Here is a 22,430-nt window from a genome sequence, read left to right on the forward strand (position 1 = left end):
AGTATGTGCGGCTAACTACGCACACATGCTATCCATCTTCGGACGGCCACAATGGGTAGGCGTATGCATTCTGCCGCCCCCTCGCGCGCGCATTAATGCAATGCGTGCTTCGGGTTAAGGTCGGGGACCGCTATATACGACGATCTTCCGAAACCGCAACCCTATCCAGACTCCCGCACACTCCTCGTGACACCGCGCTAACCAGAACGGCGATTCCGAGGATTGGATTCGTCCGCGAGTCGAGATACTAAATTACGGTCACATACGTATATATTCCAAGTTTGATTTGCCGTGATTTATGCAATCGCCGTATCAAGTTACGCCAATTAATTACGAGCGAGCCATTTCATAAGAGCACCCTTGCGCTTAACTGCGCCGGACTCTTTGCAGAGTGAATTACCGATGAGTAATTGACGGTTTTGCGCGAATCGACGCAATATTTTCCCCTTTCATATGTAACGAATAATAACGTATATTTATCTATTATTTTACTCTGTGTTATTTTAACGTACGCTTTTTTAATCTTTCTTTCCTCTAGATATATCGCACTTATTAATCCGCTGCGTTTACTCTGTAAATATTTATCTGTCAACTGCAATATTGAATCTTATTAAATTGAATCCTTATGAATTTACCGCGTGTAATATACACACACACATACACACATATACATATATATATATATATATATATATATATATATATATATATATTGTGTATGTTGTTTTATCCATTATATGTTTCAACCATTTTGAAGCCTCTACGTGATACGCTAGGTATAGTATAAAAATGATTTCCATCTGTTTCGGAGTGTCACATATAGATTTACGTTACGACGAATACGACATAGTCGCACGGAAATGAAATATGACATCGTATACAGAGCGCAATGTAAAATCATAAACGTCTAAAAAATAAAAAAAGGATATTCGATGAAAAATAATTTTACGAAATTAAAGAAAAATAATTTTATCTAAAGATAAAAAGATAAATTATAAATATTTAACTATCGGATAAATACTTGTCATACATAGGATATAGGACGCTCTTGCCAACTTTGATCATGTGTTTTATACTATGGCATTACATAAAATCTCGTCGTAACCGTAAAGTTATCGACGTCCGTTTTTATCGAATAATCAAGGCATACTATAATGGCTAGAAATTTCGCCATTTGGTTATGTCGTCACGTAGCGAGGAATAGCACAGGAGAAATTATTGATCTCGTTAGGATAATTAGAGTTATTGGATTATGCGGCGAAGGAGATTGCCCAGTTAACTTGCGCCGGTTGACTTTAGATAGGTTACGACGACATTCGAGATCGTATATACTAGTCTAAATTGTTAATTTCGCGAAATATATGGTAACTCGTGTGGTAACACTACGATTTCCCGTAGAGGATTCGTATTTTATACATATATACGTATATAACCCTCATATTTTACATAACCACACCGCATTTTTCAACGGAAGAAAGATTCGGCGTCCCACACGTGGAGAATAACAAGTGTGCGCGATTTTGTTGCGGCAGATTGTTTTCTTCCAAAAGAGAGAAAGAGAAAAAGAGAAGAGAGAAATACACAGCTCTCCTCATTTATTTATCTAATCTATTAATTTAAAATACAGCGAGTTAAAAGTGTCCGACAGTTTCAGCAGATCCTAGTGATTCATTTTGAGGAAGTAACATAACGATGAATAATCGATATGGATTTTAGAAAAAGTGGTGAGAAAAGTTATTCTCCCGAATTTTATTTCCATGAATTATTTCCTTCACGATTTTACATGCTCCGAGCTTGTTTGCGAAACCTTCAAGCTACATATGTCATTAGTCCCGCGAGAAAACGGCGAGTAATTGAATACCGAAAACATGGCTAGCTTAGTCGGTGACTTTTCGGATGAGAAGATAATGCTTTTCAAAGTTTAAGTGTAAGCCGCAAATCTCGGTTAAGCGCAACGGACATTGTTGAAGCACACCTGGTTTCCACCATGCTTGATTTTAACGAGACTGTGTCGGACGTGTGAATACGCGCGCACCATGTGTCTACACATGTGAGACTCGCAACACGCGGCGATTAATTGAATTTTCGGGGAATATGGCATAGGTCAGGGAATACACGCGGAACAACATTCTACAGGTAGATAATTGCGCGGGAACACGACTTTGTATATAATAAGCTTTAAACGTCGATTAAACGGAATATTATTTAGAGAGCTCATTGTTGGCGGATTTTCCTTGGGACGAGCCGCCACAATGGCCGCGCGCTTAGAAACGAACGGATAATAATTAGTATTCTGCTCGCAATTAGTTGTGTTGGCACGCTTGACGATTTGTTGCCCGATCGACAGAACGCGTTTGCTTGTGTAACGGTTGTAAATTAAACAAATGTGTACTTGGTACTCTAGTTCGAGTTTTCCATCAAAGAATCGTGCATGCTCAGATTCGGCAAATTCGACACGATTCATCCCTCTTCCTTCCTCCCGATGCGTACACAAGATTTAAATTTTCCACTTCTATTTTCGTTCTTCTATCGACCGTGACGTTTTTATTCCCGGAGGACTTTTTTTTATTTTACATGCATTGTCATGCATTATTCGTTTTGCATCTCGGTATAACAAGGAACGCGGGGAAGACACGTAAGCTGTACTTTCAAATCCCGACCTCGGTTTATGCCCGCATATCAGCTAGGGATTGCAGTACACGCGTACAAATGCACATGTCCAACGTTTATTTGGCAAGAATTTCATGCACCGGACCAGGATATACACGCTCGAGGAAGGTCTTGCAGGTCTCCCTCGTATAAGCATCGGTATCCCGCGTCTTGTCTCTTATTCATTTTACGTGAGTGCGCTTCTTTTGTTCAGGATTTACGAGCGATAATTTATAAACGGCTTGAGATGAGATTCTTGCGAGAGATGAGAGTTTGAAGTTTCTTTGAATTTCGAGACAGCGAGATAGATCTTTTTGATAAACGTGTGAGTAATTTAGTAAAATAAGGTAAGATGATGGAAAACGTCAAGGCTGCTTCGAGTCGTTATTCGTTGCAGCGAGATTTGATCGTGTATGCTGCGCACGAAATAAAATAAAATTAAATTTGATAAAAGATTGTCCGTACGTAGTACATACTATATTCTGTATATGTCGCTTGCGAGATTTATTCGCTCACGGCTGTGCATAAGCAAACACCCGCGATTATTAATCAAGCTTACCGTTCCAAACTTGCCACGACGTTATTAGCTTAATTCCCGCTTCTTAAGTCCGATAAGCGCCACCGCGTATCGATATTCAGACTTGTTAGTCAGACTCCAATCCACGATCTAATCTTCATCCATGCAGACTAATATTGCGAAAGATGATAGAAAGTTACGTTTTGCTCATCGAACGGTTCGAATAAAATTGTAGAAATAAATCAAGACATTTGCAATAACAGTTGTGATTGCACGTCGCATGAAACGACGTTTAATTTCTCGCTTACAATTATATCGATTCATTACTCTTCGTTGGTTTCAGAATTGTTAATCCTTACAGAGGGTTCGTCACTAATCGACATAGGTGGATAATTCGAAACATTTAATACAACGTGAGTGTGCCACGTCATTGGTTGATGTAACCTGATATTAATATAATTGCAATCGCTTTGATACCGTATCGCATTATGATTTGTAGCTGAAAACAAGATTTACATATGTCGCTTTCCCTTTCGTACTTCTGTAATTGGAATTTCGATTTGCGCGATCTTGTGCATTTAACCAACATAATTTTCTTACACGCATGTAATACTGCTGAAAAACTAAAGTTTACATTCTATTATTCTTTGAAAACGTTTATATTTTCCTTGAATGAATGCACATCAAGCGTTCCTAAGTTCATTGAGCAGACGTTCACACTGCCGTAAATCCTCTTAATGATAACTAACTGACCGCAGCGCATATATACGCACATGTGTACGATAATCTATATATACACACATATGAGCACACATATGTACGATAATCTATGAATGGGATCTTAACACTTATCCCTCTTTGTATCTTCTCTCACTCTTTCAGCAGAGGATAAAATAAGGGAAACGTTTTACTTGCAAGAATTTGAATAGGGACGATTTATAAATAATTGTAAAATTATATAATTATAAATAAAACATTTATCTTTCTATAATTCGTCTGTTCTTTAATCATTCTTTTTCTTAAATTGCTTTTGTTTTTTTTTTAATTTTCCCTTCTTACAATATGCGTATAATCAAAAGTATTAATTCTTTCAATTTATATTTATATTTAAAAATTTTATATTTTAATTTTATATTTTAGTTTTATATTTATATTTATATTTTTTTCAGTTTAATTGAAAGCGCAACTCCGGCAAATATCATACAAAGAGTTCAATGTGAGAAGAATAGTTTCCAATTACATTCGAATGCTTTTAGCGCATAATGCGCATTAACGTGAATGAATTATCAACGGCATTATATTCTGCGTGATTCTACAAATTATCACACCCTGAGTATATTATCCGGTGCAAATTTGAGAGGTGTTTCTGGTCAGCGACTCAAATGTAGCGCAAATTGAAGGATAACAGAATAGCGATATAATTGCTAGTGTCCCAGAGGCATGGACCACGAATTTTGCAGCCACAATCGTTCGGATTCATCTCACGTGAGCGTCAAATTTTGCTTCCGACTAAATGAATGAAATGTATTGAATGGCAATGTACGCGAAAAATTCTTAATTAATCGATTAAAAAAATCTGACGATTTATGCACATATAAAATGCATTAATCTATCTCGCTAAAGAAGTAAAATAATGTCGCAATTATGGTGAGAGAGCTTGCACGTCCTTTACCGGAACTTTGGATGTAAGCGCGAATTAGGGATAATTACTGCTGAAATTGTGACGTCGCCGGTTGAGTGGTCCTGCAGGGCGGTGTTAAGGGAAAGCACCGCTGCAGTTCAACAAAATTTTGGATGCGCACGGCAATTAAGGATAATTGCTTGCGAAACGTTAACAGGATCTGCAGGCATCCTGTGTCGGACAGCTGCAGGGCGTTTCTACAGGGCGAAATTTCGGATGTGAGATACCAGAAACGATGGAGAGCAACATTCCATAAACCATTTAGTCACATAAGATTGAAATAAGGGGATCATCAGCATGACATACTAGACTGCCCGCGATTCTCGACATACGACAGTAAATCTCCTTTCCAATTATTTTATGTCTTTACGTATTAATATTATATGCGATTAATCCATTAATTCCTTGAAAAAATTTTCATACTCCATAATATTGATCGACACGTTGAAACATTTGCAATTATCCCCACTATTGCAGCAAGCCAATCAAATCAAAGAAAATATTCAATTATGGGGTTGTGAAAAAACACAAAACAAACTCGCGTGAAATGCAGTGCACGCGCCAATCGAGTACGTTGCAAGAGAGAAAAGAGAGAGAAAAGCCAATTCTCCTAATATAATATTAAATAACTTGCAAGAGAGCGGGTGGCGATATCGCAATTGTTTACTGCCAACGATACGACGTCGGCTGCTTATTTGCATACCGATGAAATTGCGAATGCACTGACGAAGGACAAACGAGCTAGAGAGAGGAAAAGAGAGAGAGAGGAGCAGGATTGGAGAGAGTTTGCGTTCGAACTTTTCTCAAGCAACCCAAACTCTTATCTAACGAAGGGTTTTTGTGCATGAAAATAGCGCGTGGTAATTGGCGAATTTAAGTTGAATCTTCAGAACGAGTTTCGCACAATACTTTCGTCGTATAGAGCAATATATTCTATAGAGTTATGTCGTGGGGCCTGTCGGTCGATCGAGATTATTCCCATTGCATTTGAACACGCTCGAGGAAACGCGACGGCGCCATTTATTACGTAAATATTTTTACTTAATTAGCGCGTGTCTTGGGGCGTTCGCGACACCGTGCATTTATTCAGCTCGAATAATTAATTCTGTCATAAATCGCATCTCTCCGAGAGCGGGCGGTTTAATTTCGACCAACTTGGCGTTATGTGAATTCGCGATCGTTTAATCGGGATCGTTATCGGAGTGTGAAAGATGTTTCAAGCTGTCGTAAAGTGAAAATAGTAATCTATTTGTAGGAATGAATGCAGATAAGATCTTTCAAAATTAAGAATGTCTAAAATAATCAATTAGAGCTCTGCTTCAAGAGCAAACGTAGAAATGCTCGTAATTCCACATCCACATTTTCTCATTATTTCATTATATCGACAGCAAGACATGCAGTAACGATGCCTTTCAAATTGAATTAATTAAATTTGGAGCGGCGCGATTGTCTCCTGCAGATAATTCATTCTCTACGAACGGATCGAATAATTTAGAAACAATTTCAGAAATTGATTGAACATTCTTTTTAGAGAAAATTATTCAGAATTGTTAGTAGTCATTTTGCTCGACATTAATAGCTCGATTTTTAATTTATACTTAGAGACGCAAATGTATAACTACTTCTAACTCATAAAGTTGTACTTACATCGCGTAAACAATTGTAACAAGTAGCGAACACAAATGTTTAATGCGATTTGTATTGGAGGATTTAAAAAGAGAATATAAATACGAGTCGTAAAAGTAAATGAGACGGTCAGAAATTGCGAACTCGTTCGCTCGTGTATCGCATTCTTGATTTCGGGGATGCAATTGCGCGCGCGTGCTTTAACGGATGCAAAGTGCAACTACAATCTCGGGAAGCCATCGCTAAGTGCGGAGAAACTTTTGGGAAATATAATATGTAGCACGTTTATGTACGAGGCACTAATCTGCAAGTGGGGCTTCCACCGGTGTGTCTGGAGAGATACGGAGGAGAGTTCTCTGTATATGCAGCTTTCATGTCGAACTTCTTGGAAACATCGGACACGAACTCGGCGTTCACTTCCGCTTGTCAAACTCCGTTCCGAATTTTTACACGAGCAGACTCGCGAGATTGAGCTCTTTGTTAAAAATGTCATTGTTACGCGTGCTATTTGTTTCTCAGACGTCCGTTCTCGGTTTTCTTACGAATTGTCTTACTCTTTCACGATGAGCCGTCACGTTCGCAAAAGTATGGATAATAATTTTCAGTTCGTAGGACAAACATACCGCGTGCATGTAAATGCAGTCATGCGCGAGACGTGACGCGCTCCAATTTTTTACATGGCACGCGGCTGCTTTTAACCTTTCGTGATGAAATGGATCACAAAGGCTATTTCTCTGGAAATGCCATATTTCATCCCAGTAAATTCCATGTCGTACATTTTAAAATAAAATTTAATATTACATAAAACGGAAAATGTATGTGCGTAATTAATAAATGTTGTTAATATAAATAATTTTTATTTTAATACTAAACTAATATGGTATGCACAATCATCTATGTTTATATTTGCATCTGAATAAGTATAGCACATATATGTTATTTCAATACTTTTACGCGATTTCAAATACAATTATGCAATTTTAAGTTAAAATTTAAATTAACATTAAAAAATGTAAAATTGTTAAAAAAAGAAGCATATTATATATAATTAGAAAATCTACGTTGAAAGATTATTCGGAGATTGCTCACAGCATCGAGAAAATACTCGTCTGATTTTAATCACTCCAAATGATCGCTCCTTTCGTTCTCAATTAATACTGTCGCGTGTTAAATCGCCAAGTCGTGAAAGCATCTATCTGATAAAGTTGGCAAATTCAAAGTAAAATTTACAATTTTAGAGATAGTCCTCCTTCGTCGAGAAAAGAGACATACTGTCGTCGAAGAATATACGTCGCTCTCTGATAATCTGTAGCGACAATCACACAATGAGATTCATCCGCATGGAAAAATGACGGAACTATTCACGAAGCGAACTCGACGAAAGTTTCTTGCGCAGAAATAAAGATGGTAAAAGTCTCTTTCTATAAAAGAGACATCTATTGCAAGTTCGTATTTGATAGTTTTGCGAAACTCAACGCTTTTGTATAACACTGCAAAATGTCTTGAACTGATGCATGAATTTTATTTAACTGCGAATTCGATGACCAACTTTGTATGGATCGATTCTCTTAGCATATTTTCGATAAAATGTCATCTTTTCTATCTTTAATTTTCAATGATTGCTACTTCATATTCTAAAATTGAAAGATTTTTTAAAGTAAATTCACTAAAATTTATTTGAAAAACAAATTATATTAATTAATTCATTGATTTTTCGTTACTCATCAAAAGTGCGAAATTTATATTTAGCTTATTAAAATCCTTTTGTTTTTTATCATTAATAATTTAAAAAGATATTTTAAGATATTTAAAGATATTTTCACAAAGAATAATATATAATAAAAAATATACAATTAAAAGAGAGCATATAACTGATATAAAACATTCTGTGTAAATTCGCCTACATATATTCAGTGTTTGCATGTATGATGTGTTTGCGTACTATTTGCGTAGCTAATTACTGTTTGATCCAAATGCGCGTATATTATTATGTACTTATGTATAGCACGCTCTTGGGCGGTGTTTAATGTCCTAATCACAGAAAAGAGCTGAAAAATATTCTAAATAAGAAGATATCCTATCAGCAAAAGTATCCATTAACCTCGCACTCGACTGTCTCTAAGCATCTTATCTCGGCACAGCTTTATGCTTTCAGCAAATTGTATTACTAGAGGAAGTAAAAATGCATTTCTAAAAGAATAAACATCACACATGTTACATGTACATCAAAATTGCGCACTGCGCAATTGCTCATTGAATATGTAATGACCTGTTTAATCGCTTTATCCTCTATTTTTCATAATTCATTAATTTTTAATCACGATAAAAAAATTCAATTATTTTTGTCTTTATTACAATTGTTGTGTATGTGTTCTTGAATCTAATAAAATTTAAATTACACGTAAAAAACTTAAATATCTACCGAATTAGTACAAATGTGTATCAATTGGATCTCACATAGATGTAATCATATCTTATATCGGATCATATCGATGATCTGTAATCAGTATCGGATTTCCGTCTTTCATGCCTCGACATTAACGCGAATTAGGGGGATCAAGTGGCGCCTATCATTCTCTACGCATCGTGTCTCACAGGTGAATCTATGCTAATGCCGACTAGGGGTGGATGGAGGGGAGGTTATGATGGATGATGCGCATGTATGTATGCTGCGTCTCTACGTGTGCATAAGTGTGTATCGAGGTACACATTTCCAAGGATCGGGCGAGGGCGGTCAACGTTGGGCATGATAGAGTCAGGTCGAGGGCTGTAGATTAATGCAAGTGAGCTAATGCACTTTGCAAAGATTAGACAGATAGGAAGAACGCGATCTTGGGTAAATGTCGCTTCAACCATCCACAATATATATTGTTTGTGTATGTATATGCACATATATACATACATTGCATTTTTTAAACAGCACGATTAAATTGAATATCTTTTGTCGAATGAACGATCATCATTAAGTATTCTCAACCTCAAGCATGGTTTACATTTATCGTCGTGCGATTCGTAAATATGATATTCATCGCGACGAATGACAGTTCGTTTATGTGCTTTGCAAATTAAAATTGCTTTTGTAAAAATACGCGCGGGCACGATCATTTTACAGCATCACGATGTGTGAATAAATGGTTTTGTTGCGGCTCTATGTCGATATTTTCAATTATAATGACGCGAGGCGGCTTGAAAAAAATAAAGTGATTGAAAAGACATTTTATCGGGAAATATAACGTTCTAAGTTTTTTACTGCTTTTCGATTCCTCGCGCTGTTTTCGAGTGCATAAAATTAGTGGAGCGAAAAGCTATTGTTGCATGTGATGGCTTTTAAGATATACGTAACATATATAATAGTGCGAGATTAAACGCTCAATTTTTTTCAGCGATGGGCGCCAATCGTGTCGTCGATATCAGAGGATAGATTCGATTAACCGGAATTGCCATACGTTTTCGTTTCCGTCGAAATTTCCCGTCGAACCCCCCGGGACATTGTTTAGAAACACATAAATCAGCCTATCGCGTTAGTCCTTCGAAATCCCGTGTGTACATCGGGATCATTTATTGTGGCTTCTACACAAAAAAATAGGTTAACCCCCTTTCCTTCTCCCCTTCTTAAGGGAATATTTATGCTCGACTATTTATCCGATCGTCGATTAACGGTTTCGAATTCGTATCAGTAGAAATACGAGTTAGTTGCTTGCTATAAAAAAAAATAGATATGTTAGTTGCTTGCTGTTTAAAAGAATAGATATGTATTAAATTTGATAGAATTAATTTGAAGCATAATTTTAATAATTTTCAAGTACAGATATATATTTGAAATTACTTATTAATAATCAAATATTTTTTTAGAACATTGCGCAACAGACTGTATTAAAAGTATATTTTTATATAATCGAGAAAAAATCGTGTAAAATATTAAAAAAGAGAGAGAAAGAGTTGTTTAAATATATACTTTAAATATATTCTGTCAAATATATCCTCATCTCGTTGAAATTGAATGTTGAAAAGTGCAATGTAATCAATTTCTTGCTTAAAGACTTCTGCGAGGTTGATCAGAGGAAGGCCTCTTGTAATCAACTGCGAAAAGTACGTGAGATTCACATAGATATATGGTCCATTCTTCGAAGATGCACGTTTAATGCGTCTCTGCCGAGCTATAAACGTAATTCACCGGCGTTAGCGGACGTTACAAAGAATCAAACGGAGTTATCTCTTGGTAAGCGAGTGATAAATGCATCCTTCCTGGTTGGCCGTGTATTATCGGCGTCCTCCGGGGATGCTGAACAACGTCGTCGATCGTTAACCGATACTCGGATAAATAGGCTTGTGTCGACATAAACATGTTCTCGCCGATCGCATTTTCGCTCTTTATCGGGCTTGTCTTGGCTAATATATACACGGTTCTTTCTAATATCAGTGCGAAAATGTGTGGCATCCTGTTTAACACAAGATTAAATTTCGCAGAATAATTCTGCAAATGTTTTGCACATTATTCTTTTACTTCATTAAATTCTTATTATTATTTAATTCTTCATTTAGAATCTAATCATGATCAAGCGCACTCGACGATGTCCTACAAAAATATCTCTGCGACAAATGAAAATAAGTAGCCGGCGTAGCGATATAATCCTTTGTGTTTGGAATTGTTTTCATTAAAACTCCCATCAAGCGAAAAATAACATCAGTTATTAAAAAAAGGGACGATTTTATTAACAAGCAGTATCGTGCGCTCTATTGCAATTATTCGATATATTCGCTCATCGCAGTTTGTTTATTTGATAAACAGTTCTAGCCAACTTGACGAGAAACATTTAACAAACAGCTTAACTGTTCATCATGTTGTTTATATTTCGCGCGAGCTCGTCGCGCTATACGTCGCGTTGCCGTAACAACGGAAATGCCCTAAAAATTTTCAGTTTGCTCATTCGCAAATATTTTATTATTCATATATCTCCCCGGAGAATATAAAATGCACCCTTCCTACCGTATGATTTGCTTGTTCGTTACATGCGCATCGCGTACACAATGTTATATCTCCAGTTCGATGTATCGCGCTGGGTGTAGTGCGTATCGTGATATAAAACTTTCGACCGCGCCATGATAAATCTAGAAAATGTACAAATATTTGTTCCAACGTAAAAAACTTGCCAGCGCATGTGCCACTTTTGCATCAGAAAAACAGATGATGTCTGATGGATCAGAGTGAGATGAGGGAGAGAGTAAGAGAGAGAGAGAGAGAGAGAGAGAGAGAGAGAGAGAGAGAGAGAGAGAGAGAGAGAGAGAGAGAGAAACATGATTTATATATTTTGTTAATTAAATGTTTTCCAAATATATGGCATGCTGGAAGTTGCGCCTTTTATGCTTATTTATGAAATACAAGAATATAACGAGGAATTATGTTGCGTTATAAGTCGGACGTGAATAAGGAATAAAATTGTCGACAACAACTATCGATTATCGAAAAAAATGGCGCAATAAAGCGCCACGTGTTGTGGATTGTATTGAAAATGAAGAGTAATTTTAAATGAAAATACACCGCGAATATAAATTTTTCGCTGCTTACCGTCCAAATTAAAAAGACTAGTCTCGCTAAAGTCTCAGGAAACTGGAGTAAACTGATAAATATTCGCTATGTTACTTAAACTTTCATGTTTCCGGAGTAAGAGATTTGCATATCTGTTGAATTTGTATACCTCTATTTTCTATGTATGAATATGTATGAACGTCCCCGGTTTTTATATTTCCCTATAACATCGAATGTGCTCTTCAATCTCCTTTATTTCATGTATTATTGCAAATGGCTAAAATTTCCCCAATTTCCTCGTTCTCTCTTAATATTTACCTTTTTTCCAAGTTTCTTTATTCTTCTCATATATATTTTTCCTCTTTTAATGGTGAAATGTAATTATCGCGGGATATCTGTGCTTGAATGTGTGTGTATACGCGTGTGTGGGTAATCCTTCATTATATATATTTATCTTGAAAATACTGCAACTAATTGAGAAAGTCTTATCATCGTTCTCCATCGTCGGGCGCGCTGCTCCAAAAGAGGAGAACTCTGTTGTCTCGAAATGTACGAGTGCGTTCCAGGAGTGAAACTCGACCTGCCTTAACAAAGATTACGGTGTCGTTTAATCTTTCTCGACTTTCCTCCGCTAATTGCTGGGTCCGCCGGAATTTACGGAGCGGCAGCCAATCAAAAGTCCATCAAACCAACTTCCGATCTAATCGTTTACGGAATGAGTTTACTCGTCGAAGAAAGAACTCGTCCCGTGTTTCGATCCCCGTTCGAATATCGCCCTGACCCGAGGCAATCGGATACAATTGGGCGACATAACAGACGAAACGTTGCAATTGTACGGTGTCGCGAGAGGAAATTTACGACAACCGCGCGAATAAGAATTTCTGTTAAAACCTGTTGCTGTGTTTCAGCCGGCAACACAATCGCAACCAGCCTAGCTATTCTCGACACATCTTTTCTCGCCGCATGACTTTGAAAATGAATTCATACACTTCACCTCGTGCTATCTGTCTGTCACCCGAAACGTCAGATGCGTATTTGATGCTGCAACGCCTACACCAAAACGCAGGAGAGAAAACGACAGCCTTTTGAATTATTTCACACGTGTAATTCGAAACTCTTTCATTCAAGTGAATTATACCAGTTGTAAAATTTTGATCAGAAGAGCATCACGAGAGACTTTGACATTTTAGAATCAAATAGTCCAACAATCATTCATGTTTCACGCGATGCGGTATTATTTCCACGAGAAAATGAAACAGTCCGACTGGCGAGCGTGGGTGTATACTTATAAAAGCGAGAGCGCGTCGTAAAAACGTTTGATATCACGATGCTTTTACTTTGGCGAGTCGCCATCACGTAATGATACTTCGTTGCGTCGTCGAGGACGTGAGAAACTTCGCGAGTGCTTGGCGAGGGTATAAATTGACGCACAGTTATGACTTAACAGTTTTCTCGCGGGTTGTACCGCGGTAGAGAAAGTGGATAAAGCAATTTTTCTTTTTTTTTCCTTCTTCTAGCGGATTAAAGTCGAAACGACACTAAAAGATTTTATCGTTACTGCTTTCATAGTTATACAGCTAACTTTTTTACATCGAGTAATTACATACATCATACATGAAAATTAAATAAAGTGACTAAGTGTGTGTGTATGTGTGTGTGTGTGTCTGCTCACGATTTCGTATATTAATATAAACTTTAAAAGAAAGTCGTAAAGAAAGAGAAAACGAGGAGGAATTTTACATTCATAAACGTTATTTCAGCTAATGTCGAACCAGTTTCTGGCGAATTTTATTGAGAGAAACGCTGCAGTTGACATGAGAAAAACATACTCTTGCATATGCATGCTTTTTACCGAATCGCGAGGTTAACCGAAAGGAAGTATCGAGTATATCAGACAAAACGCTAGACAAGAGATTGCTAGACAAAATGCTGAGCTATCGTCTATAACAGTGATTAATTATTTCCGATTACGCGTAACATTACGTGGGCGACACGGGCTTAACGATAAACCATAACAGTGCAATTTCGCCACACCCACGACAGGCGTACTTGATAATGCGGCAACAGGACGACGCCGTTAACATGACATTAAAATTTATCGCCGGTTAGGCGGAAATTGGCCAAGGATATCGTTAGAGGGATTAATGTATCATTGCTGTGACACTCGGCGATCCAAATGCGGCGAAAACCATTAAACTCGCACGAATTATTTCATCTCGCAATACGCGAGGAGTACATGAATGTGTGACTACATCATAACAATATCTATCGCCGCAAATATGCGTCATGTGAATGAATATCCTATCTATTTGTTTGAGATGTCACAGGTTCCCATTTGAATTCTTCTCAAGCGATCTTTCATTTACTGATTTTTTTATTAATTTGACTATAATTATTGAAACAGTTTCTCGATGGCAATAGCTAGTTAATATCTTTTTTTAAATTAATAACTTGACGAAAGAAAGGTAACTAAATTCATTAAAAAAAAGAGTTTAAAAGAGAGCGGTGCGTATATTTCTAGATCTCAAAGAATTGTTTGACATTTACATCTACACAGAGAATAACCTTGTAGGATTCATTGATATGGTTCGTATTTCAATTTAATTCGCTGCGCTTTAACACCATTCTTTTAAGTACGCGTTTGATCTGTCCACCGCGAATCTCCTTTATGACTTGTAAATCGAGATAGATTCACCAAGACAAAGACTGTTAAGAATTGTAAAACGCGATAAATCCTTTTCTCTTTCATCATGTTTAAAGAATCGCCTCTTTTATTATGGCTTTCGTCCCGCAGTAGATGTACAAAAAATATATATATCTGTCAAGTCGTAGAAGAACGCCAAGACGTAGGTAGTCTGATTTACTATGATAAATGGATTCAGGATTTTTACCAACCTTTCTCACGTCTTTTGCTCGAAGAATCGACATAATGAGATCGACGTTGCGTCTCTATTTCAAGATTAAAAAGCTAAAATTACTGTTCCGCATCGTTAACAATTTCCGGATATTCCATTACTTTTCTTTTGCTCTCGTTATATTCTCTCGGGATGATAAAAGTCGAACTTCAGCACAGAGAAAATATTATTGCGTGTCATTTATCTATTTTTTATCTCATGAGATATATGTGAAGAATCGATCAAAATCGCGAACGTGATTCTTTTCTTTTTCAAAAATGTTCCTCGGCAATTGCATATCTCTTGCGCAATCCGGCGTAAAATGTGAGCGCGCAACAAGGAACTCAATGAACCGAAATTGCTAACTCTCTACGCTGAATATCGAATGAACACGGAAAGAAAAATGTCGGATGTTGCCGCGGTATGAGATACGATTGAAAGAACAAGGAATAAAAGAAAAGATAATTATCGGTACCCTCGCATGATTGTCCCGAGGGTCACTTTTAGGATTCTCTCTTTTCCTTTTTTTTCACTGAGTCTTTTTCGCAAAGGCATTTATCAAGATAAACTTTGATGCCGACCTACTGACAGTTGATTTACCGACTTCGAAATTGGATCTCGGAATGGACTCGAATCGGCCCATTTCGAGATCATGATAGAGAGACGTATGATAGGAGCAACACAGTTTGAATGAATTAAAACGATCGACAGAATATATTAGTTACGATTCAAGTATTTATTTTATCAAAATATAATAATCTAATTATTATTATTATTCTCATGCTTTTCATGTTCATCGCCATTATTGCCAATTGAATCTCTATTATATAACTGTAAATCTTTGAATAACAATGCTTTGATTGCAATGTCGAGAATAAGCAAAACTCAAAGAAATACCAATCAGCTTAAAATATAATAATAGGCTACCTTCAAAGAACGCAAAGATTTTCAAATTTTAATTTAATCCTACATGAAATCCGTTTCACCTTTCTTTCTTGTCTATTTTAATACATTATTTAGGCTTCAAGTATCTTTAAGTTTTTAAATATTTTGGAGGAACCTGATTGAGAGACGAAAAGATGCAATTATTTTCTGCAGACTTATTCATTATTTATCATACTCTGTCTCACACACACACACATGCGCAATCTGTATAAATTATTCGTGTATAAATTTACTATATTAATGTATAAAATGATTATTGATTGCAATAGATAGAATTAAAATCTAACATTCGGCGTAATTGCAGCTATATATTTGTAGACTCATTTTTTAGCAACTAACAAATATCATACTATTTTATATATCACATGCAATAGGAATCATCTTGTACACGGTAAACATTAATTTCGATTTTGTAACGTAAATTGATTCCGATTTTCCTCGGCTACGAAGAGACAAACTAGCTGCTTCTAGTCGGTTGCTCGCAGCGAAACGGTTGATCTAAAATGCGAGCGCAACGAGAGGTACGATGAAACGGCGACATTTCTCCTCGTGCTGAAACGTGAATGTCGCGACAACGTTCTCGACTCCGTATATTTTAGCGCTACTACATCATGCCAACACACGAGCGACATGTTCGTACGTGATGATGTTACGTAGTCCCCTCCTTCCCTTCCTCTTCTGTTTGCCATCCTCATTGAACCTTCGTTGGCCCTTTGTATGTTCGCACGCAAAAGCGACTAATATCGTTGCTGATCTCGTTTCTGGCGAATCGAGGATGCACACACGTGCAATTATTTGGACACTTTGTCATCGTGTCGTAACTACGTTATTCTTGGTCGCGTTATTCGAGAGCGTCGCATGAAATCCCGAATCCTGTAACACCTTGAGCTTGCCAAAGTGTGCTTTGCCGAGAGCACGAGAAGTGCTGTCTCGTGCTTCTTGAGCAGCTATTTATCTGCAAATTATACGAGCAACGCTCGTAGATATTATATATATTCCAGAATTATTGCCACTTGTCTTTCTTCATAACTATATGTACTAAATAATATATCAGAAAAATTGATGAACTTGTTACATTACCAACAAAACAAATAAACGACAAAATTTATCCCTAGTTGACTTTAAATAAAGAAGAACTTTTATGAAGATATTTTAATTTAATTACAAATGAAGTTGATATCTGGGAAATAATATATAGCTATATAATATAATTTTTGAGATAATTGAAATTGATTCTCGACGAGTAATTTAATTGAGGTTCATAATTCTTAAAATGTAATATTAAATTTGTTAATGAAATTTTCAAAATTAATAGACGATTAATTTAATGAACCGATATAAGAATCTTATTTAAAGCGAGCATTATGTTAAGATCTATTCTGCTATGGTTGACGTGTTCGTTTGCCATGTGAATTTAGAGCGTCGATTAATATTACCATGGTCTCCATATAATGTTCTGATATGAATTCTCACTAGTAAAGTGCATTATATTATTAATCTATCCTGGAAACCGCAGCTGCGTATCGGCTATCTATCAATAAATTATTCAACGAACCAAAAGAGTCGATCTGGTAAATAATTAATTCTGAAAGTCCTATACTTACAACATTATGTTTTTCTGCAAAATTGTTAACACGTGTAGTTGCATGATTTGGAAGTTTATTTAGTATATACGTGCAGATATATATATATATATATATATTTTTTTTTTTTTTTTTCAGTTATTTTTCTATATTATAAGAGATGCTTATTCATATTTATTAGCAGAATAATAACAAACATTTGTATCGTATAGTCACTATATAAATAAATTAAATATCATACATTAATGTAATACATTAATCATCATGATAAACATCGATAATAAACATCATAATAAACATCATAGTAAATTTTAAAATAATGAAATCGAGATCGATTTCATTATTTTAAAATTCTATTTAGCTTAATAAATTTCAAAGGTTTTGTTAATTATCTTAATGGCAGTTTATGTGATAAATAATGGCTTCACCTTAATTGATGAGACAAGGATGATATTTCATTTTAACTAAGCTTCAACAATATCATTTGGAATATACTCTTTTCTCTATTAAACAATAAATATCTCACGTATGGCCGCATTCGAAAATGATTAAGATTCTAGCTAGAATTAATATCTATCGATAATTTATTCTATGTATATAGATATATCTATGTACTTCTAAATTAAGATAGTCGGGATTCAATATAAGAGTTTCGCTAATGAATTAATAACGAAGGGTTCTTTCTCTTCTTTGGCTCGATATTATCAAGAATCTACAGCTGTCTGTGACTTTTTATTGCAACTGGTACAGCGATTCGAGCGAAAAGGACAACGCAGTAAAAAAGATACAGTCGAAGTGTACGAATAAAAGAAAAAAGAAGGAAGAAGTAGTCGACAAGGAAGATAAAAGATTCGTCAAGGTGAAAATAGGAGGCGAATGAGAGAGGTTTCTCCTTACCGATCAGAAATCGATTCCTTGAAGACAATAAAGTAGCTATAAACTCAAAAGATCGATATTGCGTCATATACGAATGAGATAAGAATTATAGCGACGAGGAAACATTGCGCTTTCCGGATGAAATCCCAAATTAATTACGGCCAGAATGTGTACCGATCTTTTTCAGGAACCATAAACGAACTTGTGAAAAGCTTGCGATGAAAAAGTCCAGCCAGATTATCTCGCAACTGTGCAAACATTAAAGGCAAACAGAGTAAATAATTAATCACCGTCTGCTAACCGGGTAAAAGATAAGTTACTTGCAAGCTTTAATGTATCAGCACAAACAAATACTGCGATAGAAAATGATACGGTAGTTAAAAAACTCTTATATATGTACATTTTGCACTCAGGACGGATTCATCAAATTTGTTAAAAACTTGAAACGATGACATATCGTATTATTTTATTCGCTTACTCCGAATGATGTCAAGATAAAGAGCAACATTCAACATTCTTTCCAATTCGTTGCCGAGAAAAATGAGAATATGCGAAAGGAAAAAGCGAGGGAGGAGAGAGAAAAATAGGGAAAGGGAAAGAGGAAGATGGTGACAAAAGGAGCGCGCTCCGATTGCATCGTTGCACTCTCTCTGTCTCTCTCTATCTCTCTCGATTTTCTCGAACTCGCTTCTATCGTATCGTATCTACTTGCAGTCTCTTCCTTTTACCCGTCTATTCTCACGTTCTTACTCCCATGCAGTGCTTTTACTTTTTTTTTTGCACCCGAGGGAACACGGAGCATCTTCTTAGGAAGGTTGAGGAGAAGAAGTGGTTGGCGCAGATGTTCGTCTACGATGCAATCGATGCACAGCGAGACGAAACGACAATAGCAGCCGCCGCATTCTCGCGCTTCTGATCTACTGATTGCTCATCCATGCGGTACGATCGGTAATATAGCGAGAGAATCCGTAAATAGATCTCTCGTAAACGAGTTGCTTGTAAGTCAATGTGACGTGAGTCAAATTTTCAACTTTCACATAGGAATTTAATCTTGTAATATTAATAAAGATTTTCTAATTGCATATTATCGTTATGTTTACTATAAATGAAAATTGAATTAATTATTACACTACATTTTATATATACATTTGTTTTTTATATTATAAATAAAATTATATTAATACATTTTCTCTTGTCTTCTTTCTGTCTTTACTTTCTTGTTTAATATTAATATTTCAAAATTAAAACGAGGCTGTGAAATTTGCAAGGCTAAAGATTTTAATGAAATATTTCCAAAATTTGGTTCATGTCACAATTAATATAAATGGTGCAAAATAAAATATTTTTACACAAATATGTATTAAAATTGTCCAGTCAAGTCCCTGAAATCTCTGGAAAGATTTTGTGAAAATTGGAAAAACAAAACTTTTCATAATTTTGCGTATTTCATGGGGGTTGCACATTTGAAATGTAATTATTGATCGTAACCACATATACCGTCCGAATTTTCGCTGCATTTTTTCCTCTAACGCTGCTCTCGCTTCATCACGTCGTGCTACACGATGGCAGATGTATTTTTTATCAGCGATATTACAACGCATCCTCGTAAATGGAAAGACCGCAGGCGATGGAAAAGTAACCGGTACAGTTATTGATTTTCTGTTAACTGGCTATTTCGCCGAGAGAATTACCACGAACGCATTTCGAACGTGTCGTTTACTCCAACGCGGTATAGCTATGAATAGAGGAATCTATGCGCATAACTACATATTATCGTTTACTGTATGTACATTCGTGTTTATTTGAAATTGAGAAAAAATATGATCGTTAAGAACTTACAATCTTTAGCTGTAAATGTAATAAAATAAACACTAGGTTTAATTCTTAGTATTTATTTTATTCTTCTAACAATTTCGTTAAAAGAGCAGAAAAGCACATACAGATCGTAAACTTAGTAATGGATGTCATTCATTATCGCATATTTTGTTCTATTGTAGAATAAAATTTTTAACTAATGAGAATCTTAGTGAGAATTTTCAATGAAAATTGCGCAAGCAATTTCTCATTTTATACAAATAATTAAAAAATTTTTCTACATATTTTCTTTCTTTCTTTCTTTCTTTTTGATATTTAATTATTATAATTATAATTTTTAAAATTTGAAATTTTAAAAGTTTATAACATACAAAGTTTATTCTTGAAATTTTTATAATATTAGAGTTTCCATATTAAAATGTTTCATCTTATAAGAGTTGATTGTAATAAAGTAATTACAGAGACAATAAAAAAACTGTATTACACTTACCAATTTCAACCACGCGTTGGTCGTAAGTATTTGGTTCTTTTCATCCTAAAAAAAAACAAAATTATATTATTTTACATAAACATAACAAAAATTAAGGTACATGTTGTAATGTGTGTGTGTGTGTGTGTGTGTGTGTGTGTATGTGTGTGTGTGTGTGTGTGTGTATTGTAATTATGAGGTATACATTGCATATAATTACTAGAGTATATCAGAGTTTTTTTTTGCTTGATATTGTATTAAAAATTCAGTCTCCTGTATTTTAGCTGAGAAGATGTATGATATATTACTTCTATGTATGTATGATATACACTTATATGAATGATATATTACTTATATTGCTTTAAAAATTAGCACGATTATTTATATTAAACTTTACTTGATAATTTTTGTCAAAAAAAACATAACTATACATATATTAACACTATGTTTGAATCATTTCACTAAAATAGATATTTATTTATAAATTATACTTTTTTATTACATTACATAAGTTGTATTCACGAAATTTCATCATTCTATCATTTCTATCATTTTCTAACACAAGCTATTTGTTTGAAAATGATGCTATTGATAATATATGCATTTGAGAGCATAGTTCCACATATCTCATTCAACGTTGACGCACAAACTCACTCATACGTTTCGCTCGATGCGAGCAAACGCATACAGCAAATATTTATTCACAAAATGAGTTGAAAGTGCGATTAACTCCACCAATATACTCGATAACGCACATTGTGTTCGGATTAATTTTAAAATATTTTAAAAAAAGCTCGATCGACATCCATAATGATTACGTTCATATAACATATAATTTTAAAATATGTAGAATAAAACATATTAAAACGATTATTATATATGTAATGCAAATATCTATTACATATCTATAACATAATTAAAAATAATGCAATCGACAATTATCGATTATTAAGAAAGGAAAAATTAAATTTAAAATCGGATTTGTGTCATTTCATTTATCGTGTGCACGTGGAAGATTTCTTTATGTCGCGAAAAAGCTATTAACCGCTTTTCGCTCGGCCGGCAATTGCATATGCGTACAAAATTTGGATTCATGATACTAACGAAAAATTTTGAAAAATTATGACAAACGCAGAAGCAATGCGAGGAATGCGATAAGGAATGCGAATAGTCCAATCGTAAGAACATCCGTCAAAGAGATAATCAATAATCGTAAATTGCCGACTGCAAACGTGGCTTCGACCGAATCGACCTCATCCTCTCTCATGTAGTGTTATCGAGAAGTGATTTATAAAACAAATATATTTTGTATTATTGCCGAGGCAAATCTCATAGACAGTCTTATTAATTGATTTCGTTACTCGACGGGCGCATTCCACGTTGTAAAATGGAAACAAATTGATAGGTAATTTCAATAAAATTTCAATAAAAAATAAAAAAATATTAATAAGTAAATAAAAATAATATTTATATACGTAAAAATGTAATATCAAACGAAATATGGAATGCTACTACATATAGACGTGCTTTTTCACATTGTCTACTATTTATTATAATATATTAGATCATAATCATATTGCGAATAAATATTTACTACAAGCGTTTACCAATAATTTAGAATTTACGAACGATCACGCATACTGCGTTACACAGCATTGAATAAAAAGATCAATTTGAAAAATTGCGAATCAAGAGATTTCTCATTCCATATTTCGATTGCAATTTTAAATCCCAATCTCTCCATCTCTCAAGCAAAAATCGATATATCGTTTCAATCATCGAGAGGTTTACATTTTGAGGACATACTTAAAAAATACATGTTTGTAGTTGAAAAAGAAAATCTTTGAA

At 35.2% G+C, this 22,430-nt stretch overlaps 1 protein-coding gene and 1 long non-coding RNA gene across 10 annotated transcripts in view; both read right to left on the reverse strand.

Annotated features, from left to right (window-relative positions):
* The window catches only part of Nachralpha6 (nicotinic acetylcholine receptor alpha6), a 227,708-nt gene that overhangs the window by 125,966 nt on the left and 79,312 nt on the right, over positions 1-22,430 (reverse strand). For all 9 annotated transcript variants that reach the window (XM_083093599.1, XM_083093595.1, XM_083093600.1 and 6 more), the window contains one exon: positions 20,604-20,648. In XM_083093599.1, coding sequence (XP_082949725.1) covers positions 20,604-20,648 — 45 coding nt within the window. The remainder of the gene's footprint in view (positions 1-20,603; positions 20,649-22,430) is intronic.
* Positions 1,779-3,756, reverse strand: LOC145968245 (uncharacterized). The gene is made up of 3 exons (XR_014437699.1): positions 3,475-3,756; positions 3,209-3,336; positions 1,779-3,065 (listed from the first exon to the last, which is right to left on the reverse strand). It is a non-coding gene; the product is annotated as an uncharacterized LOC145968245 (long non-coding RNA).

This window comes from Camponotus vicinus, unplaced genomic scaffold (genome assembly GCF_025532165.1).
Source record: "Camponotus vicinus isolate PSW18456_S1 unplaced genomic scaffold, iyCamVici1.0 SCAF_3, whole genome shotgun sequence".
NCBI classification, from domain to species: domain Eukaryota; kingdom Metazoa; phylum Arthropoda; class Insecta; order Hymenoptera; family Formicidae; genus Camponotus; species Camponotus vicinus.